At 39.6% G+C, this 27,396-nt stretch overlaps 1 protein-coding gene across 2 annotated transcripts in view; it reads right to left on the reverse strand.

Annotated features, from left to right (window-relative positions):
* Positions 1 to 8,150, reverse strand: part of ZBTB41 (zinc finger and BTB domain containing 41) — a 43,710-nt gene extending 35,560 nt beyond the window's left edge. Inside the window, exons 1-2 of one of the 2 annotated variants that reach the window (XM_021064480.1) lie at positions 7,984 to 8,150; positions 6,135 to 7,371 (exon numbers count right to left, since the gene is read on the reverse strand). In XM_021064480.1, the coding sequence (XP_020920139.1) occupies positions 6,135 to 7,254 (1,120 nt within the window). In that variant the 5' untranslated portion in view covers positions 7,255 to 7,371; positions 7,984 to 8,150. Of the gene's footprint in view, positions 1 to 6,134; positions 7,372 to 7,585; positions 7,723 to 7,983 lie in introns of those variants that run through there. The other variant, XM_021064481.1, reaches the window with a different exon arrangement.

The raw sequence follows: 27,396 nt of genomic DNA on the forward strand, positions 1-27,396 counted from the left end.
GTTAGGAGTGCTCTCGCCGGAAGGACACACAGACACATCTCAAATACGAGTCCCCGCTGTGGTGCAATGGGATCGGTGGCGTCTCGGGAGTGTTGGGACACAGCTTTGATCCCCGGCTCCAGCACAGTGGGTTAAGGATCCCGCATGGCCCCAACGGCAGCTTGGATCTGATCCTTGGCTGGGGAACACCACAGGCCGCAGGGCAGCCAAAAAAAGAAAAAGGGAAAAACAAAAAAACCAAACCTCATAGATGTATCTCAAATATAAATATGCACACACTTGGTTTATTAATATGTTAGATCAAACTAGGGTCTCAGCTCTCTGAAAACACTGCAAAACTTGGCTTTGTCCCCTGGCTAAAAAGGCCGAGTACCCCCTCAGTTCTCTGTCTGCCACTGCAGGGGCGTGACTGCAATTTATCCATGTGCAGACACGCCCTGGCACAACCACTTCCTGCTGTGGTCAAGCGACCAGAGCTGGCTAACACGGGACTTTCCTGGGGGAGAGGTGTTCTTGCAGGTCCCACGGTGAAAGCTGTGATGACTTTTCACAGACATCACAGATGAGCAGGATCTCCAAAAACAAGGGCTGAGCGACGTCATGGCTTAGATCAATGTTTTACAAACTACAAGTCATTCGTGTTCATAAAATCAATTCTTTGCGTTGTGATTATTAGGAAGACAGAGCAGGAAATATCAGAGTCCATTCACACCAGATGCGTGCAATTATTTTGCTTCAATGTATGTATGAACACACATTTATAAGTATGTATGTTTCATAATAATACATGTATTTTTGACCTTAAACTATCCTAAAAAAAAGTTGGAAAAGCACTGATTGGTGTTACTTTTTACAGAGTATAACCAGACCATCACTGTTTTAATTTCTTTGCGGAAATGTTTTCTGAGTTGATTTTAATCTTTCTTTGTTATTATAACATGGCATGCTTGTACTGGATTCCTTAACATGTGTTACACATCCACCGGATGTGAGAAAAGATACAGAATCCAAACATTACCAATTTGTACACACAGCCCACAACTGTAATTTGGCAAAGATAGGGGTCATTGCATGGAATTAAAAAAAATTTTTTTTCCTTGCTTGTGAAAGTTTTCATATTTCACAATTTTTCATAAACTTCCTTTTTAAATTATGTAAATGATTCATACTTGTGGTTTTACGAAAAAATAAATCAAGAGTATACGGTCATAGTCCTAAATGACTTGCCAGTCATTTCTGGAACAGGACCACTCTTACCTGGGGATTAACCTTCCATGATTAACACAGAGACTCAGGGCTGAAAGCTAACTTACCAACCCCTTAATGCTCAGGTCTCCTGATTTTTATACTCAAGTGAACAAGAAGAGCAACTCAATAAAAATCTTAAATTATAAAAAAAATTTTCACCAAACCTTTTATTTTCTATCAAGATGCCTTTGCTGGAAAATTGCTAAATTAACAATTAGTAGAATTTTCCCTTTATTTAGAGTCCAGAAGTTTTTGCTTGTTTGGAAATAAGTATTAACATGTAGCTGACTATTAAAGCCATCAAATGGCAGCTAAATTAAAAATCAAAACCACTTTTAACTATTAAACTTCCATTTTTCTACAGACCACTGAACTTAGCAAGATTTAACCCCAAGCGTCTGGAAACCCAAATCGAACTAGCCAAAATTCAAAAAAATCATCTGAAATACAGTGCACAAAGTCCAAAGAGACAAGTGAAAATACATAAATTTAAATAATTCATTGACACTTAGAATCTCTAAAGTAAAAAAAAAAAAAAAATTCTTATTTTATTAATTCAAATTTTATGCACAGAGGCACTGTTGAGCCAGTTATCTGCATAGATTTGAATTTCTGAACACCACGGCAGAGACACAACTTCTCAGGGAAAGTCAGGTAAACCTCTAAAGAAATCCCATGCTTAAATCAACTGGTAGGGAAGGGAGGAGTGTTCTCAGCATTAACATAGTCAACACATATTTCTTTCTTTTTTTTTTATGGGGCAGTGTTAATTCAATAATCATGTATATTGTGCAATTCAAATATTCACTTGAAAGACAGCAAAGCATTAATCAGAAAAACACAGTATTCCCTCTGAGAATACTAATCTATGCTCAACCATTCTTGGTCACCAACAGGAAACACAAAATTTCATCCACAACATTTTTCTGACTGAATCCTGGTATAAGTTGTGTTCCAAATCAGGAGACCCAAAATTTTCCCAGGATAAAACTTGACCACGTGGCTCATTCCATATGGGTCATGGGAAATGATTATCAGATTTCATATGGACGTTTTACAAAGAGAAACATCGCCACATTAGCTCATTACTTATCTCATATGCTAAATCTTAAAACTATATCTTGTATTGAAGCATTTGGCACACGCTAAGATATACTTAACTAAAACATCTCACTGGAAAGTAGAGAATTATGCCACTGTTGTAACTCTTCCCTATTCAGAACCGAGTGGAATCTGTCAGGATGGTCTAGGGAGTCAGATCTTTGAAAAAAGCTACAAAACATTTTCTAGCTCTAGAAGAGATGAATCCGAGGAAAGATTTTAGTTCCCAGCAGAAATGACAAAAAAGATAAAATTATCCAAATTTTGTCTCTCACCCCATCTGTCATCTTCTCCCTATTTTTGCCTTTTCACCCACTAGGTTTCTGGTATTAAGGGTTGGAAAGGTCAGAGGACTCTGGTTTGCATGCAAATAGGCTGCGAGGAGGAAAGCTGGCAGCCTAAGGAAAAATGTAACTGGATCAAGAGTCTCACTCTGAGCAACCATTAAATACACCAAAAAAGATAAAAGATCCAAAGCAATGGAATCAAATGAATAAACTACATATTGTGGAGCTAATGGTTCCTGCAGAAGGTCTCAGGCTTATGATTTATCTCTCATATATCCACTCTAGGACAGCACGTGCAAAGCTTCTTACACGTCCAAAGTCAGAGGTCAACCCTTCATCTTAGTTCAACTAAACAAGAGCTTACTGAAAATGTATTATCTGAAATGATCTGGACTATTACAAAGGATACTAACCAAAAGTAAGACAGGGAGTTCCTGTTGTGGCACAGCAGAAACGAACCCAACTAGGAACTATGAGGTTGTGCGTTTGATCCCTGGCCTCACTCAGTGGGTTAAGGATCTGGTGTTGCCATGAGCTGTGGTGTAGGTCGCAGACACGGCTTGGATCTGGCATTGCTGTGGCTGTGGTGTAGGCTGGCGGCTACAGGTCCAATTAGACCCCTAGCCTGGGAACCTCCATGTGCTGCAGGTGCGGCCCTAAAAAGACAAAAAAAAAAAAAAAAAAAGTAAGATAGACACAAAACCTTCAAGCACACAATCTAATAAGATAAATGAGTTAACAATCAAAAGTCTGGGTGGACATTTAAAAAGCCGTAAAAAGGAGTGTGGGTGATATGAGGGTTATCAGAAAGCAGCCGTTGAATGGTTTTACTTGAAGAAGAAACAGGACTTCGGAGAGGCGATGAAGGAGGACGTTCAAGAAACACAGGTCTTCCTCCATCTGCACAGTCCTTTGCTTCCACCCATGGCTGGTCCACTGCAGTCTACGTTCAGTGCAACTCTGAGCTACCCTCGGCCCACACCCCGTTCCCAAGGCTGCTCATCTGCCCAGCCCAAGCCTGCAACAGCCCTCTGGTCCTTTCCAACTTCCTTCTCTGCACTGAAGCCAGCATCTAAACCCCTACAGCTGGCTGTCATTTCCTTTGTCAAAGTTTTTCTCGTGTTTCTATTGGTGACTGGATCAAGTCTAAAGTCCTCTGTGCTGCACAGAAACCACTCAGAACTTGACCTCTGCTTATCTGCCAGTCCTCATCTCTTGTCACGTCTATTAGGCCTCCCTGCTCACCTTGAAATCACCCTGCCCTTAGCAGTTTCCAGAACACAACTACCTCAGTGTCTCTGCACGCGTAGGTCCTTTTGCCTTGTAAATTCCGCCCTATTTAGGTCTGAGCTCGGATGCTACCTGCCTCAGGAACTCCTTCCTGGTTGCTCTAATCCTCTGTCCTTATCCTGATAAGACTATCTTTATTGTAACATAATTGTGTTTTAGCAGATACTCATTAATTTCTAAGAGTCCTGAGGACAGAGAATATATCACATTTGTTGACTGTTTGGCATAGCAGGGAGAGTCAAAAACTGTATTATTAATGACTTAGAAGAGCAGCTAGCATTCCCTGCACACCGTCTAAATTTCATCGATATTTTAAGTGATTCACAAGGATTGCCATTTAATCCTCATAATAACCTCGGTGAGAAGGTTCTATTAGACTCATCTTACTCTATCTGTGAGGAAACAAAAGTACACACAGGTTAAGGAATTCATGAAAGACCTGATGCAAAAAGGCAGGCAGTCAAGACTTCATTACAGCTCAGACTTTTAAACTAGTTTGTTAAGATCACAATCTCAGTCCCTTACTGGCTCGCCCTCTCCCTCTCCGCTGGGGAAAAATCAGTAGCCTCAACAAAGTTAAGCTGGATAAGGGGGTATAACAGCAAAATACATTCAGAAAGGAGGCTGGAAATAAGCCTACAGTGTGATCTATTGATGCCCACAGTTATCTGAGCTGATTTTGCTTATAAAAGCTGCAAAACACCTTCCTTTTAATACATTAGGATCTTAATCTTGAGCAGTAGTTCCCCAAATCATGTGCAAAGAACTCTACTTTCCTGGGACATGAAAGGGAGAACCCCAAAAATGTCTTGTGGTAAAATTATCTGAGGAAACGCCAGATTAAGTAACATTAGCGGGTTTCTTTACTAGAGAATTTGACAGTGTTAATACAGATTTTGGGCAGTTTTCTCCATCTTACCTGAACACAGGACCCCTTGCTCACAATGCATCTCACAGGCCTAGTGTTGAATAGGACACTGTGACATCGACATGCTGGGCCTACAATGCCATCTGCGAACTGACCTCTGCTCACACATCTCCAGTCAAATTAGGTCAAATTTAGGCATAATACAGGAAGCATGTGCTAAGAATACAAAGTCTGAAAAGCGGAATCAATTGGAAAGATGAAGTGTTCCCATGCATCTCAACCCTAAAATGTTGTTCTTTTCCCTATAACCCTCACAGGGCATGTGCTGAGCTCTACAGGAGCATTTACCCAGCCTGACTTTAACGAGCTGCCTGCATAAGCACGTCCTTCCAATTGACTGATTAACTCAAAAAGGTATTTTATTTGTTGGTACAGAATCTCAAACACAGTTAAGACAGTAAGAAATAATTAACTTGGATTGTTCAAAGTATTCTGACTTAGAGAAAAATATTTGAAGGCATAATGAAACACAAAAAGAGGTTACACTGCTATGCCACAGTCTGTACGGTCCATTTCTTTTTTTTTTTTCTTTTTAGGGCTGCATCCGTGGCATTTGGAGGTTCCCAGGCTAGGGGTTGAACCGGAGCTGTAGCCGAAGGCCTATGCAACAGCCACAGAAATGTGGGATTCAAGCAGCGTCTGGGACCTACACCACAGCTCACAGCAATGCCGGATCCTTAACCCATTGAGAGAGGGCAGGGATCGAACCTGCATCCTCATGGATACTAGTCAGATTAGTTTCCGCTGAGCCATGACGGGAACTCCTAGTTTTACCCCTAACTATGTATTATACTAATCTGAACTGTCCCAAATCTAAACAGTACTGGACACTGGAAAAGTATCTCTATCTATGGCTCACATATTACAATGCTCAAGCGGAAGCAGTATACCAATTATCAAATTATATCTAATATAACCTAATTCAGTTTTCCATAATGACTCAAAAATGGCATTTACCTATGAAATTAAATTAACATATAAATCAAAGCTCTACGTAAGTCATTACTGATACTCTGGAATTTTTCATACTAAGTACATGAACTAATGATCTGTCACCCACTACCAGGCCAGGAGGAAGACAAAATAAAGGGGAATAAAAACACTTAGTTCCTGAGTCACAAATATAAAATAGCAGGATAAAATACATATCAAAAATCAAATACCCTGCCCGTTTAAGTTTTCTTTTTAAAAGTTACTTTTGAAGTTTCGTTTTTTATTATCACCTTTAAAATATCCACGAAAAGTCAGTTATTAGAGAGAGGAAACAAGCTTTTTCTTACCTATGCGGTCAAATGTCTTATCACATTTGGGGCACTGCAAAATTTTTTTGTTACTGTTCTGAATGACTACAGGGGTTAACCCCTCATGAATGCTCCCTACAGAATCACCAGCTTCAGGCTCCTCTTCGGCATCATTCTGATCTTTTTCACTCTGTTCTTCAATGTCAGAGTATTCATCTGACATCTCCTCTTCTAGCTCATCTTCTTCAGCATTATATTCACTTCCAGGATCCTCAGAATCATTTCTATCTGACTTTTCCTTATCAAAATGGTCTTGATTCAAATTGTCGGACCCATCACCACTTTCCTGTTCATCATCACTGGTGTCGTCAAACTTAACAGGGCACTTCCGATTCCGTTTTGGTCTTCTTGCAGAAAAACCTCTTTCCAGCATTTTTAACCCATGTTTTTTCCCTAATAAAAGGGACCTATGGGTTTTCGCCAAATGATTCTCTAAAGACTTCTTGTAACAAAAATGTCTACTACAGAATTTACACTGATGATTATTTGATAGTCTTCCAGTTAATTCACTGAGTGTTTCTTCCGGTGATGACTTTTCAGTTAGCTCAGACTGAAAAGTGGCAACATTTTCATTATTCAGCAGCTTAACTGCATCTATAATATCCAGAAATTTTGCAGCCTCTAAAACAAGAGGGATTTCATATTTGTACACAAAAAATTCTGATGTGTAAAGAAATTCAAGCAAATGCTGAAAAACTGAGTGTGTTACATGATCCAGGGTGACAACATCAGCGCTTGGATTTTTGCTCAAACACGCATGAAAATAACTACTGCCAACAGCAACAACAACTTTATGGGCACTAAATTCTTTTCCTTCTACTATGATAAGCAAGTCGCAGAAAGACGGCTGCTTCTGCCTATCGTCATTTAAATACTTCAGCAAATTCTTATTGTACTGCAAAGAACTCAAAAGTGTTCTCTGATCCGGAGAGGGAGGAAGTTCCTGATAACAGCGAAGAGTGTCAGGAGCTGGTCTTTCTGTGGAATGAGTACAGGTTATTTGCTCACACTCCGCTGCCACATTTCCATCTGAAGAATCTTTATGATAGCCTAGATGGATCTTCTCAAGATGTGAAGTAACCTTTCTCCTTTTCTTCATTGCAGTACAGCAATTTCAGAACAAGAAACTTCATAAGTGTCTTGAGGGATTTACAAAGGAAAACTAGATTGTCTTAGATAACGGCTTCTGGAGGGGCGTGCCCGAGGGGTGCATGGTCTGCGAAAAGAGTAAGAACCACGTAAAATAACTCCATGGCCAAGCGATCCTACATCATTTGCGGCACTGTCAACAAATCCGTCCTGATAACTCGACGATGATAAAGTCACCGTTGCCACTTCATTCGTGGCTAAGATTTTAGGGCGGAGAACAAGGAGGGCCGAATAGAAAAGACAGCCAACAAAAGAATAATTTTAAAGGCAGCAGAACACACCTTGAAGGCCCGATTCGCGAACACGGCTAGGGGGAAAGAGAGCAAAGGGGGAGGCTCCCCGAGACCGCCGAGGGCGCAGGTGGAGCGGGCAACCTTCGCGATGCAGAGGCGCCGGGACGGTGACAATAAGGCCGTCGCGGCGGCGGAATCCACATCCCCCAGAAACACGCTTCCCCCGGGCAGCAAGGCGTACCTCCTCCCGGACGGCGTGCGTCCAAAGGCCGGAGGCGCCTGGTGGGACGGCCCCGGGAGGGACGCGGAGAGAGCCGGGTCACCCAGGGGGACGGCCGCCGGAGCAGAGCCTCCGCAGGCCCCTCTGGGCGGAGACCGCGCCGGCCGCGGGTGACCTGCCGCCCTGCCCACCCGCTCCCCGAGCGGACACGCCGCTCATCCATTACCGGGAACCGAGGGCTCCCCGCTGGATCCCGGCCGCCGAGCTCCACTCCGGGCGCGCTCGCCCCGGCGCCGACCCACTTCCGGGTTCAGCCCCCCGCCCCGCCCGCCCTTCCCCTCCCAGCCCCGCCGCCGCCGCAGCAGCCACCGAACACGTCAACCGCGCGCGCAGCCTCGCGGCCGCCAGGACAACACCGAACGGCCCTGCGCCGGCCAATGCGCATGTGCGCGCGCCCCTCCTCGCGCATGCTCTGTGGGTCCCCGGCCCCCCCGTGCCCCGGGGCGACCCCGGCAGCGCTGGGAGGCTATTAGTCCGGGTTTTCGCGGTGGTCGGGGTGGTGCGGGAAGTGGTGTGGGGGCTGGGGTCGGGGGACTGGGGCGGGGTTTGGTAAGAAGCGGCAGAAGCACCCCCAACCCTTAGCGGAGCGCGTCCTCACCGCGTTGGCCTTTGGCGAGCGGGCAGCCCTCCGCAGCAGATGGAGCCCGGCCCCGCAGACTCTGCTTGGCGTCCGAAGAACCCAGCTCGACCTCCCTTTTCCGCTTTAAACAGCCAACGCAATTGCTCCAGAAATGATTTAACGTCTTACTGTCCACAGAAAACATTGAAAAATGTACACATAAGTATGAAGGTGTCAGGAGAGAAAGTCAAAACAAACAAAAAACCCCACCCGGATAAGTTTTGGAGCCAGTTCCCAAGATTGTGCGTTTCTGACACAGCCCCAGGTGATGGTGATCTTGCTTTTCTGCGCACTACATATTCAGCAGCGAGGTGCCAGTCGTGTGGTTTTACAGACACGAGGAAAATAAGACAGAGGCTGAAACCTAATAGGGTGGGTGACCAGACTGGTGGACCCATTCCCGGTTCCCCTGTGGATAGACCTGTTAGAAAAAAGTGTTTCTGGAGTTCCCTACATGGCTCAGCGGAAAGGAATCTGACTAGCATCCATGAGAACGCGGGTTCCATCCTCGTGGCCTTGCTCAGTGGGTTCAGGATCTGACGTTGCTGTGGGCTGTGGTGTAGGTCGCAGCTGCAGCTCGCCTGGGAACCTCTATGTGCAGCAGGTGTGGCCCTAAAAAGACAAAACTGACACTTGTTGAAGAAGGTAAGACAAGCTTTATTCAGGGGTTTCTCCTACAGTGGGGTTTTGTATTAGGGGAGAGAGATTGGGTTTAATTCCAGACAAAGGAAAGTGGGGATTTATCACCCAGGGGCAGGGACTCAGGGGGTGGCTGGTGATGTTCGGTGGATGGAAAATGGCTAACAGAAAACAAAGAGTTGTAAGAGGGGGATTCTGGCTAAATTTACCTAACAGGGTTCCTGCTGAAGGCAGGTGGGAGGGGATGAGGAGCCAGATGTCAGCTATGGTGGAGGGGAAGTCTGGCTAAACTGACTTATCAGGATTCTTGCTAAAGTTGAGGAATGCAGAGACAAACACAGAAGCGCAAAAGTCAGAGCCTAATTGAGAAGGAAATTTGGAGGCATCTGATTCAAGTTTGGTCGAGGAGGAGTTCCCCTGTGGTCAACTGGGGTTAAGGATCCTGTGTTGTCAGGGAAGTGGCTTGGGTCGCTGCTGTGGTGCTTATTCAGTCCCTGGTCCTGGAACTTCCATATTCCATGGATGGCAATAAATAAGTAAGTAAATAAATAAATAAGTTTGGTGGAGCAAAGAATCCTTTAGACTTCATCCAATCCGTTGAACATCTTAAGAGCAAAGACGGAGCTTTCCCAAGGAAGCAATTCTCCCCAAGAATTCAGCATGAAAACTCTGCCTGAGATTCCAGCCTGCTGCCCTGCAGTATTTGGACTCAGGATTGGGACATAACTCTTATCAGAGTTTCCAGCCTGCTGGCCTACTCTATGGATTTCAGACTTAGCAAACCCCAGAATCAATCATGTGAGCCCGTACCTTAAAATATCTATCCTCTGTCTGTCTTACTGGTTCTGTCTCTCTGGGGAACCCAGAGTGATGCATCAGCAATGAACAAAAGGAAAATAAAATTCAAAAAGTAATGCCTTTATGTTTTCCTCAAATCATGTGGCAACAATATCCATGTCCCTAAGATATCAAAAGTTTTTGTCAGAGGAAGCAGCAGTGGGGTGGAGGCCCACGAGGAAAGAGGAGAGGCTGAAAGCCAGGGCAGAAAGGAAATCTGCATGCTTCGAAATCTCTTTCCTGTGTCTTCCTTTTGCCTATCTGTCATGGTCTTAATTCAGCATTCTTTAAGAGGCTCTTTCACAAGTTGATTTCTGAAAATGAAAATGTTTTTCTTCATTTGGTCATTGACTATCCATTGAGCAAGTACTCTGTACGAGGCATGTAATGGTTTAAATAAACTTAATCATAAAACACATTATTTGACAGCATCGGAAATATCCAATACCCAGGAATGAATCTAATGAATTCTATTCAAGATGTCCATAAACGATACTCTACAACATGGCTAACAAACTTTTTTTATCTTAAGGGGCAGATATGAAATATTTTAGGTTTGTGAGCTACAGGTAGTATTTGTCCCATTTTATTCTTCATTTTCTTGACAACCCTTTAAAACATAAAAATTATTCTTATCTCATGGACCATACAAAAACAAATCATGTGCTGAATTTGGTCTGTGATCCGTTGTTTTCTGAGCCCTTCCCCTAAAACACAGCTCAAATTAAAGAAGACCTGAATAATTGAAGAAATATGTTGTATTCGTAGATTTGGATGAATCAATGTGGTGAAGCTGTCACTTGTCCTCATATTTACCTATAACAAAGATGTCAATACAGTTGACTTAATCAATATTAAAAATTTTTGTTTTTTGAAAGCAAATTTAGAAAATCAAAGACACACCACAGATTAGAAGATATTTGAAAAACTTTCACCCCCCCAAAATAAAAAGAACTCTTAAAACTGAGAAGGAAAAAATATATAAAATGAGCAAAATATTTGAACAAATGCTTTGTGAAAGAAGTATATGAAAGATTTTCTTATTTTTAAATTGCACCTTAAAGGAAATGCTAATTAAAACCACAGTGACAGGAGTTCCCATCCTAACTCAGTGGTAACCAACCCAACTAGGATACACCAGGATGTGGATTTGATCCCTGACCTTGCTCAGTGGATTAGGGATCCAGCATTGCTGTGAGCTGTGGTGTAGGTCACAGAGGCGGCTCAGATCCCACGTTGCTGTGGCTGTGGTGTAGGCTGGCACCTGTAGCTCAGTTCAGCCCCTAGCCTGGGACCTTCCATATGCGGCAGGTGAGGCCCTCAAAAGCCAAAAAAAACAAAAAAAAAAAAACAAAAAAACACACAAAAAACAAAAAACCCAAAAAAACTTCAAAAAACACAAAGTTGTAAATCAACTATAATAAAAAATTAAAAAAACTATAGTTTTTTAGAATAACTAAACTTATAGATACAACATCAAGTGTTGATGAAGATGTTGATCAACTGGAAGTCACATACACTTATTGAAACGTGAAATGGAATAAGCACTTTAAGAAGATAGTTGAGCAATTTCAGAAAATTACACATATCATACAAGCTACCCATTCCATCTCCATCCAAGAGAAACCAAAGCGTTATATCCATAGGAAGTCTTTTATACAAAAACCTGTAGTGGCTTTACTTGTAAGAGCCCCAAATTGGGATCAGTCCAAATGTCAAACAACAGATCAATAAATAAATGAATATATAGACTACTATTACTTGACAATAAGAAGACAAACTAAAGCCAAAGGCAGCAACATAGATGAGCCTCAACTATGCTGAATAAAAACCAAAATGAATATATTCTACATGATTCCATTTACCAAAAACCTAGAAACTGCAAATTAAATGACACTTTGTTGCTTAGTGACAGTGGGTGGCATCAGAATTTGTGATAGTTTAAAAAAGGGCACCATAAAATTTTAATTCTTTTGACTGTAGAGTATACATATAATCACAACTTATTTAAGTTATGTACTTTAAATGCCTGCAGAGTATTGCATAACCAGAAATTTTAAAGTCATTTAAAAAATGTCGCACAGACACATGAACAAACAGGAGCATACAGTGAAACAAGAGAAAAAATAGGAAGGCCAGAGATTCCAAATTTACAAGTTAACTTATTATATAAAAAGGTAAAATTGCAAGTGTGTGTTAAAAAAAAAAACCCACAAAAAACTGTCCAATAAGAATAAAGATGTGGGCAACCGAAATACCAGTAAGTTGTATATAAACTCAGTAACAAGATAAAATTCGAATGCATCAAAAATTTCAGTGTAAAAATTGAAACCATAAAAGAACTGCAACAAAACACAAACTTCTAAACAGTAAATGGTGAAGAGCTCTCTCACCACAAATCAGAATTCAGAAGCAATTAAGGGGAAAAAATTGTTAAATCAACCTATAAACTTTAAAAGTTTTGGCGTGGAGGAATTCCAGTATCATCAATGGTGTGTTAAGTAGCTGAAACCAATTCTCCTCCTATGAACAGCTAGGACAGAATGTTTTTTAACAAAAGCTTCTGTTTTGAATGCATGGCATAGCTACCAAGGTTGTGTGTGAGGAATTGTGAGGCCCTGATCTGCAAGAAAAAGAGGCTTGAAGAGCAGATCTTGGCGTTGGAGGGGAGCCTCTCCCTAGATGCAGTTACTGATGAGAAAGAAGCAATTGAGAGGGTGAAAAGATGAGCAGATCCTTAACAGACTCATGAGGCTGGGAGATAAACATTGAATATAAAGGACCCCAAAAAAGGAAGGGCCCTAATAAACACCCCATGTTTTTAGCTGGGACTCTGAAAGGCCTAACCAATGAGTAAGAATGTACCAGAAATAGACCACCCATCACAGCACTGAAGCCCTTAACATTTTTATTCCTTATTTGAGAAAGACAATCAGGAATTATTTTTTTCCCTTAACCTCCCTGCCTGCCAGAAGTAAAGCCAAATCCCGTCATGATTAAAATGACATCATCTAGACCCTTTTTTTTTTTAATCATCTAGACTCTTCCTAATTTTTAATATACAGTATCCAGCATTGAATCAAACACACACACACAAAGGATATTTCAAAAAATGTAAGAGACAAAACAAACAGACAAAATAGATCCACAGATCCAGAAAATGAAGTAATTGGATTAATATAGCAATAACAAACTATGAGTAGTATGTTCAAGGAATTGATAGAGAATATTGAAAATTTCTACAAAGAAATGGAAATCAAATAGAAATTCTAGAACAGGAAGACACACTAGATGAAATTAAGAATGGATGTGCTTAACCTAAGATTAGAAGGAGCTGAGGAGGAGTTCCTGTCATGGTACGGTGGAAACAAATCCAACTAGGAACCATGAGGTTGAAGGTTTGATCCCTGGCCCCGCTCAGTGGGTTAAGGATCTGGCATTGCCGTGAGCTGTGGTGTAGGTTGCAGATGCAGCTCAGATCTGGTGTTGCTGTGGCTCTGGTGTAGGCTGGCAGCTGTAGCTCCAATTAGACCCCTAGCCTGGGAACCTCCATGTGCTGTGGATGGGGCCCTAAAAAGACCAAAAAAAAAAAAAAAAAAAAAAAAACTGAAGAGAAACTATTGAACTAAAAGATAAATCAGAAGAAATATCCAAAATAAAACAAACCAAGAATGGGCAGTACAGAAAAGAGGAAAATAAATATGTAGAACACATGGCAAGACCAAAAAAATACTTTTTTTTGTTTTGTTTTTTGTTTTTGTCTTTTTTAGGGCCACACCCATGGCATATGGAAGTTCCCAGGCTAGGGGCCAAATCAGAGCTGTAGCTGCTGGCCTACGCCACAGCCACAGCAACTTGGGATCTGAGTCATGTCTGTGACCTACACCACAGCTCACAGCAACACCAGATCCTTAACCCACTGAGTGAGACCAGGGATTGAACCCATGTCTTCGTGGATACTAGCCAGGTTTGTTACACAGAGCTATGATGGGAACTCTCAAACATAAATCTTAATAGAACCATTGCAAAGGAAAGGAAAATGAGAATGAGGAAGAGGCAATATTTTAAAAGATAATAGCTGAGAATTCCCCATTGATGAAAGACATCAAGCTGGAGATTCAAGAAACATTAGGCACCCCAAGCAGGTAAGTTCAAAGAAAAGTAAAATTGGGCATATTATAGTAAAACTGCTGAAAATCAGAGATAAGGAAAAAAATTTTATATCATCCATAGGAAAAAAGAGTATTAGAATTAGAGGAGCAAAATTAGACCACGAGCTGGCTCTCCAAGGAAAGGCTTGGAAGCCAAAAGATGTCCTCATGATAAGTTAATGATGCTCAAAGATGATAACTTCTGAGCTAGAATTATGTATCCAGTGAACAAATCCCTCAAATAAGCAAAATAAAAACTAGTTGAAATAAGCCAATCTTGAGAGCATTCATTAGCTGTAGACTCAGAGTTCCAGAAATACCAAATGGAGTTTTTTAGGCAAAGAAAAACATGATTACAAGATGGAAATAATGTAATGAAGGGAGGAATAAAGCATAACATGAGGGAGTTCCCATCGTGGTGCAGCGGAAACAAATCCAACTAGTATCCATGGGGATGCATGTTCAATCCCTGGCCTCGATCAGTGGGTTAAGGATCCTGGGTTGCTGTGAGCTGTGGTGCAGATCGCAGACGCGGCTCGGATCCCCTGTTTCTGTGGCTGTGGCATAGCCCGGCAGCTATAGCTCTGATTCAACCCATAGCCTGGAAACTTCCATACGCTGCAGGTGTGACCCTGAAAAGCAAAAAAAAAAAAAAAAAAGAATAGTAAATGTAAATAGATGTCAACTGTGGAAGTAATAATAAGAAATAACTGTAGAGTTGACAAAAACAGTAACATTAAAAGGCAAGAATGAATTAAGAGTTTTTAGGTTGCAGATGCGGCTCAGATCTGGCGTTGCTGTGGCTCTGGCATAGGCCGGCAGCTACAGCTCCGATTGGACCCCTAGCCTGGGAACCTCCATATGTTGCAGGTGCAGCCCTAAAAAGACAAAAAAAGACCAAAAAAAATTAATTTCTTAACTTTAAATTGTCCAAATTATTCAATTATAGAGACAGTGATTGAGAGACTGGATGAAAAAAAGACAAAAACCTACTACAGACTTGTTTAACATGAAAATTTGATTATTAAAAGACAAAACATAAAGGAAAGTTAAAAGTTACTATTTGGAAAATGATACACTATGCAAATATTAACCAAAAGTAGATTTATATACCTACATTAACATCAAAGTAGACTTTAACATAAAGTGAGTTATTTGAGATAGGACATTTCATAATAATACAGTTTGCAATTCATGAGGAAGATGTAACAATTCTAAATATGTATACCTGTACTAAATTATATATTTTATACATTTATTTCTATTCATATGTATGTATATATTACGTAGTATTTTATTTACTTATATAAAAAGATAAGCTTACAACTGTATAATACTTTATATGCTAATTATATACATAACATTATATATACATATTTATGCAAAGTAGATAACTTGAAAACCCCAAATGTTTGGAAGTTCATTAATACATGGGTGGCCTGGGTAGCCCATCGGTAAATAGCCCAAAGAGAAAAGAAAATAATCACAACAAAATTTAGAAAATATTTTGAACTAAGCAATAATAAAAATGTATTGAAACAAAAAAAATACAGCTAAAACCATGTTTAGAGGGCAATTTTAACTTTAAATGCTCACACTAAAACTTAATTCAAACTGAAAATCCTTGATCTATGCATCATTTTAAAAAATTACAACCCCCCAGAAAATTCCAAAGAGATTAGAAGGCTGGAAACAGCAAAGAACAGTTATCAATGAAATGGTAATAACCACTTAATAAAGAGGTTCAACAGTCTTGAAAGGTTTTTTTGTTAAAAAAATATATATATTTACACACACATAGACAAGATTGATGAATCCTGTAGAAACTTTTATCTTCTTATGCACCACTTATTAAGTTATTATCTATTGACTTCATGTTCACCACCCTTCAAAATTCGGCATTGTGACACTGGGGCTGGAACTCAGCTTTGCAGGCTGGCTCCCTGTTAGTTTCTACAGAGAACAATAGAGAGTTTTAAGAAAAGCAGAGTTCCGGTCATGGCTCAAGGGAAACAAATCTGACCAGTATTTGTGAGGCTGCAGTTTCGATCCCTGGTCTGGCATAGTGGGTTAATGATCCAGCGTTTCCATGAGTTATGATGTAGGTAGCAGATGCCGCTTGGATCTGGCATTCCTGTGGCTTATGGTGTAGGCTGGCGGCTGCAGCTCTTATTCACCCTCTAGCCTGGGAACTTCTATATGTCTTGGGTATGGCCCTAAAAAGACAAAAAAAAAAAAGTGAGACAAGCCTGGTTGGAAGGTGACATTCAAACTCTCCAAAGGTACCGGAAAGAAAGGACACTATCACGAGAGTGAAGACAACCCCAGAATGGGACAACATATTTGTATATGATACATTCGATACGGATCTGTATCCAGAATATGTTTAAAAATCTTACAAATTAAAAGTAACACACAATAACTCAGTTTTTGAAATGGACATTGGATTTGAATAGACCTTTCTCCCAAGAAGATATATAAAGGCCAATAAACATGCAAAGATGCTCATCATCATAGTCTATATGGAAATGCAAATCAAAACCACAATTACATACCTACCACCTCACGCCAACTAGGATAGTCATAATTTTAAAAACGGGTAACAACAAACATTGGCAAGGCTGCGGAGAAGTTGGAACCTTCTTGCACTGCTGGTAGGAACATAAAATAGGGCACCTGCTTTGGAAAACACTTTGTCAGTTTCTCAAGAAGTTAAACGTAGCGTTACCATATGACTCAGCCGTTCCACTCCTAGGTGTACACCAAAGAGAACTGAAAACATATGTTCAGAGAAAAACTTGTACACGAATAATTATGGCAGCATTATTCCTAAGAGACAGCCAAAGATTCTTTAGCTGATGAATCAAGAAAATCTGGTATATGCACGCAATGTAATGTTATTCTGCCATACAAGGGAATAACGTACTGATGCGTGCTACAACATAAACCTTGAAAAATTACGCTGAGTGAAAGATGTGAAACATAAATGACCACATATTGTATGATTCCATTCATAGGAAATGACTAGGGAAATGTACAAAATCAGACAGTAGTTTAGTAGTTGCAAGGAGCTAGGGAAAAGGGGAATGGGGAATGACTGCTGGTGGGGACAGATATCCTTTTGGGGAAAGGAAACTGTTTGAAAATTAGATTGTGGTCATAGTCGTACAACTTTGTGAACATACTAAAAACTGTATGCTTTAAAAGGGTAAACTCTGATATATTAATTATATCTCACTTAAAATGATATATTCATTTTTGTAATTGTAAAAGCATAGGAAAATGCTCATCTAGTAATTTTTAAGTGTGAGAGAGTACTTTTTGTTCATATGGTATGGTCACATGTATAAAAAAATTTATACTGAGTAAAGGTTGGAACACATCACACCGAAATAGTAACATCAATTCTCTGTAGGTTGTGGGGTGATGTAAGATTTTCTTTCTTTCTTTATTTTTTTTGGTCTTTTTAGGGCTGCACCCACAGCATATCGAAGTTCCCAGGCTAGGGGTTGAATAAGAGTTGTAGCTGCCGGCCTATACTACAGCCACAGCCACAGCATCGCCATATCTGAGCCACATCTGCAAACTACACCACAGATAATGGCAGCACTGGATGCTTAACCCACTGAGCGAGGTCAGGATCAAACTTGTGTCCTCAGATTCATTTCCTCTGAGCCGTGACAGGAACTCCAGATTTTCTTTAAGTTTTAAAAAACATTTCAACTCTTGTATTATAAACATGTATTTTTATAATGAGGGAAAGTAATTTTTAAAAAATGTACCATAAAGCAAACATGTCAGGAGTTACTGTTGTGGCTCAGTGGAAATGAATCTGACTAGGATCCATGAGGACATGTGTTTGATTACTGGCCTCGCTCAATGGGTTAAGGATCTGGTGCTTCCATGAGCTGTGGTGTAGGTCATTAACGCGGCTTGGATCCTCCGTTGCTGTGGCTGTGGCATAGGCCGGCAGCTATAGCTCCAGTTTGACCCCTAGCCCAGATGGTATAATAGTACTTACAGGCCCTTACATACTTTAGACTTAGACTCCAGAGTCAGAGAGTCAGAGTGCATTACATATGCTGGGCAAGGAATAAGAAACCTTGTCACCTGATGAAAACACAATGACTAGGAAAATAAAAACTTAATGTAGTCTTAGGGACTTCTCTGCTACCTAGGGAAAAATTATTCAACTTTGTTGAAGTATAATTGATAATTAAATTGTAAGATATTTAGGGAGTTCCCATCGTGGTGCAGTGGAAATGAATCCGACTAGGAACCATGAGGTTGCAGGATCGATCCCTGGCCTTGCTCAGTGGGTTAAGGATCCACTGTTGCTGTGAGCTGTGGTGTAGGTCACAGATGCACCTTGGATCTAGTATTGCTGTGGCTGTGGTGTAGGCCGGCAGCTGCAGCTCCAGTTGGACCCCCAGCCTGGAAACCCCATATGCTGCAGGGGTTTAAGACAAAAAAAAGACAAAAAGAAAAATTGTAAGATATTTAAAGTGTACAGTGTGATGATTTCATGTACAAATACACTGTAAGTTAACACATCATCAAGTCAACACATCCATCACCACACACACACACACACACACACACATACACACACACACACACACACACACATTTTTAGTGAGAACGTTTAGGTTCTACCCTTTTAGTAAATTTCAATTATACAATACATTATTATCAACTATAATCATCATGTTATAAATTAGATCCTCAGACCTTATTGGTCTGATTTCTGAAAGTTTGTGCCCTTTTATCAATCCCTTCCTATTTTCCCTACCTCCTGGTCCCTGGCAACCACTTATCTACTCTCTGTTCTCTATGTTTCTATGAATTGGACTTTTTTTTTTTTTTTTGATTCTACATATAAGTGGTAAAATGTAGTATTCATATTTGTCTTTGTATTTCTGTGGCTTATTTCAGTTAACTCATGCCCTCCAGGTTGCAAAGGGCATAATTTCCTTTTATTTTTTTTAAGGCTGAGTAATATGTATATATATGTCGTCGTCTTTATCCATTCATGCATCTACAGACACAGGTTGTTTCCTAAGTGCAGTAATACTGTGGTAAACACAGGAGTTTTTATATATCTTCTTGAGATAATGGTTTCATTTCCTTTGGACATATTTCTAGAAGTGAGATTGTTGGATCATATGATTGTTCTATTTTTAATTTTTTGGAGAATCTCTGTATTGTTTTTGACAGTGGCTGTACAAGTTTGCATTTCTGCTAACAGTGCATAAGGACTTCCTTTCCCCCGTATCCTCGGCAACATTTGTTATCTTACCTTTTTGGTAATAAACATCCTAATAAGTGATTTTCATTTGCATTTCCCTGAGGATTAGTGCTGTTGAGCCCTTTTTGATGTACTTGTCCATTTGTATGTGTTCTTTGAAAAAAAAATGTCTATATAGGTCCTTTGCCCACTTTTTAATTGGGTTAGTTGTTCTTGAGTTGTATGAGTTCCTTGGATATTTTGGGGTATGTAGTTTGCAGATATTTTCTCCTCTTCTGAAAGTTGTCTTTTCAGTTTGCAAATGGCTTCCTTTGTTGTGGATAAGCTTTTTATTTGATGTAGTTCCACTTGTTCATTTTTGCTTTTGTTGTCAAATCCAAAAAAATCATTGCTTATACTAGTGTCAGGGAGCTTACCACCTATTTTCTTCTGGAAGTTTTATGGTTTCAAGTCTTACATTTAAGTCTTTAATCTATTTTGAGTTGATTTTTGTGTATGGTGTAAGAGAGGGGTCCAGTTTCATTCTTTGGAATGTCCCACACGTTTATTGAAGTGATTATTCTCCCCCCATTGTATATCTTATTCATTTGTCAAAATTAGTTGACCATATATGCAGAGAATTATTTCTGGGCTCTTGATTCTGTTCCATTAATCAGTGTGTCTGTTTTCATGCCAATACCATACTGTTTGGATTACTGTAGCTTTGTAGTATATCTTGAAATCACAAAGTGTGATGCCTCCAGCTTTATTCTCTCTAAAAATTGCTTTGGCTATTTGAGGTCTCCTCTAAGTGGAAAAGAAGCAAAAATCCTTAGAGAAGGGAAAATACTAACAGGAAAGGCAAATATATAGTAAGCATTGAAGATCACTTAAATAAGTAGATTAAAAAAATTATGAAAGCAACTATAACTATGATAAATAGTAAAGGGCTAAGCATGAAGGTATAAAATATGACATCAAAAACACAAAATGTGGAGGAGAAGAATGAAAAATAGAGATCTTTTAGAACATTCCCTCATGCCATGTACAAATAAAACTCAAAATTAAAACCTAAATATAAAACATGAAACCAGAGTTCCCATCATGGAGCAGTGGTTAACGAATCCAACTAGGAACCATGAGGTTGCGGGTTTGGTCCCTGCCCTTGCTCAGTGGGTTAACGATCCAGCGTTGCCGTGAGCTGCGGCTCGGATCTGGTGTTGCTGTGGCTCCCTAGCCTGGCAACCTCCATATGCTGCAGGAGCGGCCCAAGAAATAGCAAAAAATAAATAAATAAATTAAAAAAAAGTGAAACCTTAAAACTCCTAGAGGAAAACATAGGGGAAACATCCCTTGATATAAATCACAGCAATATTTTCTTGTATCAGTTTCCTAAGGCAAAAGAAATAAAAGCAAAAATAAACAAATGGAACCTAATTAAACTTAAAGGCTTTTGTACAACACAGGAAACCATAAACAAGGCAAAAAAAGACAGCCTATGGAACAGGAGAAAATATTTGTAAATGATACAACTGACAGAAGTTAATTTCCAAAATGTACAAACAGCTCAAAGAATTCAATATTAGGAAACAAACAATGCAATCAAGAAATGGGCAGAAGACTTGAGTAGACGTGTTTCCAAAGAAGACGTACACATGGTTCCCAGGCACATGAAAAAATGTTCAACATCACTAATTATTAGAGAAACTCAAATCAAAACCAGAATAAGGTGTCACTTCACACCTGTAAGAATGGCTGTCATCAAAAAGTATACAAATAACAAATGTTGGAGAGGATGTGGAGGAAATGCAATCCTCTTAAACCGTTGGTGTGACTGTAAATTGATGGAGCTAATATACAAAACAGATGGAGATACCTTAAAAAACTAAAAATAAAATTACCATATAATCCAGCAGTACCACTCTTGTGTAAATATCCAGAAAAGATGAAAATACTAATTGGAAACATATTTGAAAAAAAAAAAAAAAAAAAAGGAGTTTCCTTCGTGGCGCAGTGGAAATGAATCTGACTAGAAACCATGAGATTGTGGGTTGAATCCTTGGCCTTGCTCAGTGGATTAAGGATCCAGTGTTGTCATGAGTGTGGTGTACATCACAGATGCGGCTGGGATCCTGTGTTGCCATGGCTGTGGTGTAGGCCGGCAGCCATATCTCTGATTTGACCCCTTGCCTGGGAACCTCCATATGCCACGGAGTCGGCCCTAAAAAACAACAAAAAAAGATATATGCACCCCAGTGTTTATATTAGCACAATTTACAATTGCTGAGACAAGGAAGCAACAACTCCAATTCCATCAACAGATGATTGGATTAGGAAGAGGTGGTATACTCAGCAAAATGGAATATTATTCAGCCATAAAGAGGATGAAATACTGCCATATGCAGCAATGTAGATGGAATTAGAGAATATTATACTTAGTGAAATAGATACAAATACTATATGATACCACTTATATGGGGAACCTAAAAACGAGTACAATGAATGTATACACAAAACAGAAGTTGACTCACAGATACAGAAAACAAACCTGTGTTGACCAAAGAGGGGAGGGACAGATCAGAGGTATGGGATTAAGAGATGTACATACTACAGGTAAAATACATAAGCAACAAGAATGTACTGTATAACATAGATTTCTACCCATTATTTTCTAATAACCTATAATGGAATATAATCTGCAACAATAGTGAATCACTATGCTGTATACCTGAAACTAACACAATGTTGTAAATCAACTATACATTCAATTAGAAAAAATGAAAAGTTGAGGGAGTGGGAGTTACATTTTTATGTTTTTTTTTTAGGACCGCTCCTGCAGCATAGGGAGGTTCCCAGGCTAGGGGTCCAATCGGAGCTGCAGCTGCCGGCCTACACCACAGCCAAAGCAATGCCAAATCTGAGTCACATCTGTGACCTGCACCCCAGCTCAGGGCAACGCCAGATCCTTAACCCACTGAGCAAGGCCAGGGATGGAACCTGCATCCTCATGGATACTAGTAAGTTTCTTTTCTTTTCTTTTTTTTTTTTTTTTTTAATTTTCCCACTGTACAGCAAGGGGGTCAGGTTATCCTTACATGTATACATTGCAATTACAGTTTTTCCCCCACCCTTTCTTCTGTTGCAACATGAGTATCTAGACATAGTTCTCAAGTAAGTTTCGTTTCTGTTGCACCACGACAGGAACTCCTACATTTTTAAGGAGATGAAAAATAGTAAGAACTAAGTAACATAGAAATATTTATAAATGAGTAACAAGTGGAGTACATAAAGAACTTTGAAGAAGTAGAAATGATCAAAACACTGAATTAGGATGAGGAAGGTATTCAAGGGAGGTGAGATCAAATCTGCCTTGACAACTCAATGCCTAGGCTGGTTCCAGAAGGATTTCTGAGATGAGACAAGATCAAAGGAGCCAAGGGGAGATGGAGGGTGTCAGACTTAGGCTGTGGGTTGTATGAGCTTTAGGTAACAAAGATAAGCTTGTGTTTGCTTTCTTTCTTTCCTTTTTTTTTTTTTTTTTTTTCCGAGAAAGATTTAAGCTGATTTGTCAAGGACAGCAGATGTTTGTTTAGCAAAGTGGTAACATGGAGGGAAAATTTTATTTCTTAGCAGAACTCTCTGCGAGGAAGAGATTTATAAATTCTCTAAAGAGTATGTGGGGATAGAAGGCAGTCACAGTTGCATTATCGGGCTTTTGTTTTGCCTGGTGTGTCAGGTGAGGCTTGAGGAGAATTGGGAAATTAGAAAGGATTTTATTTTATTTTGTCTTTTTGTCTTTTTCCAGGGCCACACCTGCGGCATATGGAGGTTCCCAGGCTAGGGGTCCAATCGGAGCTGTAGCTGCCAGCCTACACCAGAGCCACAGCAACACCAAATCCAAGCCACATCTGCAACCTACACCACAGCTCACGGCAATGCTGGATCCTTAACCTCGTGAGTGAGGCCAGGGATCAAACCGGCAACCTCATTGGTCCTAGTCAGATTCGTTAACCACTGAGCCATGACGGGAACTCCTGGAAGGGATTTTTTAGAAGCCACATTGCAGCAAAGAGGGGAAAGCAAAGGAGAGAGGAATTTCCAGGAGAGATGACAATAAAGAAAAGGACCTCAGTTTTAGGTGATCCCTGTGCCTGATTTTGAGAGTATGCTCTTAATACATGAGAAACTGGAGATAGAGCAATGGGTCAGTAACCACAGGACTGACATAGAATACTATAGGATGCGTTCAGTTTCGGAGTCAAACTCATCTTTGTTCAAAACATCCCTTGGACATCCTGCTGGTGTCTACTTTTATGTTTTTCAGACTAGAGTGAAAAACGTAAAGGTGTACTCAGCCTTTCAGTTCTTTCTGAGAAATAGTCATTTTACCTGTAGTAATTCACATATTTCACAATGAAAAAAATCACATATATTTGGAGGAAGAATGAAATATTTGCCTGATTATATGGGATAATACATCTAAAGTATTTCTACATTAAATACTGAGTAGAGGATATACTTTTAGAAAATATTCAATATATGCAGGTGCATGTCCAATTTTATCTTTTACTTTTCTGGTTTTTTTTTAATGCTTTAAAGCTTTTTCACTTTCCCAGCATTTCATATCCAACTCACACAATAGACTCTGAAACACAGAGTAAATAGATAGTGGTAGATACATTAGTGCAAGTCACACAACATAATTCCATTAAAAGTTTTAGGTAAAAGCACATTTGAATATATTAAACCTGCAGTGCAGAAACAGACTAAATTTTTATGGATAAACATTTTTTATCCCACTGGAGGGTGCAATTCATCAGTGTATCAAGATTTCCACAATTCCTTTAATGATTATACTTTATAAATAATATCAGGGAGTTTATTATTTCTAGATACTAATGTAGAATGATGAGCAGATTTTATGAAACTGAAAAATGAAATTTAACTAATAGGAATCTGGATTTTATTCTACAATATACTTGGGATTTCATTAGGATCAAGTGATTTTTAAGCTAAGTGTATTTTCTCTTTTGGATACTGTGTATGACTTTCTTGGTTATTAATGCTGCAAAAAAATGTATGCTAACAATTCATAATAAAGAGAAATACAGTCCTGCTTATATTATTATGTTTCTACAGTTGTTTTCTTTAGCAGTCTGTATTTACTTGAAAGTTCTTTATGAAATGTAGATCACTAGACTACACACAATAATAATGTATGATCTAAAATAAAATGTAAATTTAATAAGCATAAAACTAATACATTTCATCACATTTTTTGTATATACCTTTATATAGTATGAAGGCTATTAGCTAATGTGTGCCTTGGATATAACACTAGTAAAATATAAGTTATAAAAACAGCTAATATTTATTGAACACCAGCTGGGTCTCAGCAGAGTTCTGAACTGATTAACTTTCCATTTTTAACTCACTTAATCCTTAAAACAACCCTCACCAAATAGGTACCATTTTCTTCATTTCACAGATGAGGAATCTGAGCTGTCATGCAACCTGCCCAAGTTCATACAGTCAGGACTACAGCACAGCCCAGATTTAATCACTGTTGAATAGCTGCGTTAAGCTTGTTGGTGCCAGACACTGCTACTCAAATAGTAATGTCTTGATTTTTATTTTAGACACTCAAAGACTGGCACTTTCTGTCGTGGTTCATGTCTTAAAAGATCTCCATCAAATATTGGGTCTGGGCATGGCCAGAACTGATACGGCTCCTGTTAATTGTGACTTAGATAAACGGTGGCACAGAATCTGAGTTCAGCCCTTCTCTCCTTCCTCCCCATACCAGAACACCAAGATTGCCACTCAGAGGGAGAGACTGCATTGTCCCATCTCCTGGGGTCTCAGAAATGCACAGCTCCATAACGAAATGGGCAGTGAAAGGTTATATTTAAGTGTTGGGTAGGGCTTTCAGGGAGTCTGTGACCTGTGACACTTACTCCTACCTACTCTTTCCTACTGCCTGGAGTGCTAGCATGAAGAGCAGCTGGAGTTTAAGCAGCCGTTTTGGACCTTGAGGCAAGAGGCCACGATGGCAGAGCAAGAGTGGGAAGGAACGTCTATCTCCTGTAAGCCTTTATTTTTTTTCCATTATAGGCAGCTGTCTTTAATCATATTAACAGTTATAGTGAGTTCTCTGGTGTTCTAGTGGTGAGGATTTGGTGCTTTCACCACTGCAGCCCCAGTCCAATCCTTGGTCTGGGAACTGAGATCCCACATCAAGAAGCTGCACATTGTGGCAAAAAAAAAAAAAAAAAAAAAAAAAAAAAAAAAAAAAAATTGAGAGAACAAACTTGTGGTTGCCAAGAGGGAAAGGGTTGGGAAAGGGATGGAGTGGGAGGCTGGCATTAGCAGATGTAAGCTATTATACATGAGTGGATAATCAACATGATGCTACTCAGGAGTTCCTGTTGTGGCTCAGTGGGAATGAACCCAACTAGTATCCATGAGAACGCAGGTTCGATCCCTGGCCTTGCTCAGTGGGTTAAGGATCTGGCATTGCTGTGAGCTGTGGTGTAGGTCGCAGATGTACCTCAGATCTGGCATTGCTGTGGCTGTGGCATAGGCTGGTGGCTATAGCTCTGATTTTACCCCTAGCCTGGGAACCTCCATATTCTGCGGGTGCAGCCCTGAAAAGCAAAAAAAATAAAGTAAAAGATTTTGCCACATGTAATAGTGACAATAGCAATATGACATGGTTATTAATAAAACTATCTTACAGAGCATTCATGGTGTATCTGGCAAGTACTTATATGGTCACTTATATGTGATTTATACGGTTAAGTCATTTAAGTCATTTGGTTCCCTCACATTCTAAGATTAAACGACTTGCTTAAGGTCAGTCCGCTAATATGGAGACATCAGATCTTGAGCCCATGCTTTTTGACCTTGCAGTAGTAGTATTATACTGTATTCATATATTCAGAGAATTGTTATAATTATTTTATTAAATTAGCTGAATGAAAGATATAGAGAACTATTTAGAAAGCTTTGCTAAATATAGCTTTTTGATCTATGCTTCTCAGACCTGCTTTCTTGGGATTGAGATGTAAATTTATACAAATGACTGTTTTGAATATTTAATGAACAAAGATTTAGTAATTTCTGTGCTCCCTACCTCTATACTCGCCTTCTCCCTCCCCTCTCCCCACTGGTAGCCACTAGTTTGTTCTCTGTATCTGTGAGTCTGCTGCATTTTGGTTATACTTACCATTTTGTTGTATTTTTTAGATTCCACGTATAAGGGATATCATACATTATTTGTCTTTCCCTGGCTTAGCATAATACCTTCCAAGCCCATCTACGTTGCTGGAAATGGCAAAATTTCATTCTTTTTTATGGCTGAGGAGGATTGTATTGTATATAACTACTGAGCCATCTTTATCCATTCTTCTGTTGATGGACACCTAGGTTGCTTCTATATCTTGGCAATTATGAATAATACTGCTATGAATATTGGGGTGTATGTATCTTTTCAAATTAGTGTTAGAGTAATTTAATCTTGAATAATTTAAGACTTTTAATTTTTTTCACAAGCTAGATAACTTCCAAAGAAAACACTCATAGTAATTATCCAAACTCTTTATGCTTTTTTTTCTATGTTTCTATGACCTCATCATATATATACGTATTAAGATAGATGTGACATCTCAGGTTTAGATTCAGTCATAGGAAAGAATCATTGTGTGGCAAATGAACTCAATCTGATAAGGTGTTGGTTATATCTAGTTCTCTTCACTTATGATTGGTCTTATAGGTAAAAAAAATTATTCATGTCTTCCAAGAGTCTGAAAAAGAAAATGATATATAGAGCTGGAAATATCTTTAAAATCAATGAAATGTTCCTTGTGTTTTGCAGAGAAAAAGTCCAGATTGATTAAAAAAAAAAACTTGACCAAAATAATTTACCCCAGCAAAAGTTGCAGTGAAATATAGAGAGTGTGTACCCTAGTGTCAGGAGATGTGGGTCAGATCTTTGTTCTGTAACTGATTGATCGAGAAAACTTGGAGTGTTACTTAACCTTTGGGAGGAAGAAGTTTTTAACTAGTAAAATCAGCGAATGGTAATATAAAATTGTCATGAGGATC

Source organism: Sus scrofa, chromosome 10, assembly GCF_000003025.6.
Source record: "Sus scrofa isolate TJ Tabasco breed Duroc chromosome 10, Sscrofa11.1, whole genome shotgun sequence".
In the NCBI taxonomy this organism is placed as follows: domain Eukaryota; kingdom Metazoa; phylum Chordata; class Mammalia; order Artiodactyla; family Suidae; genus Sus; species Sus scrofa.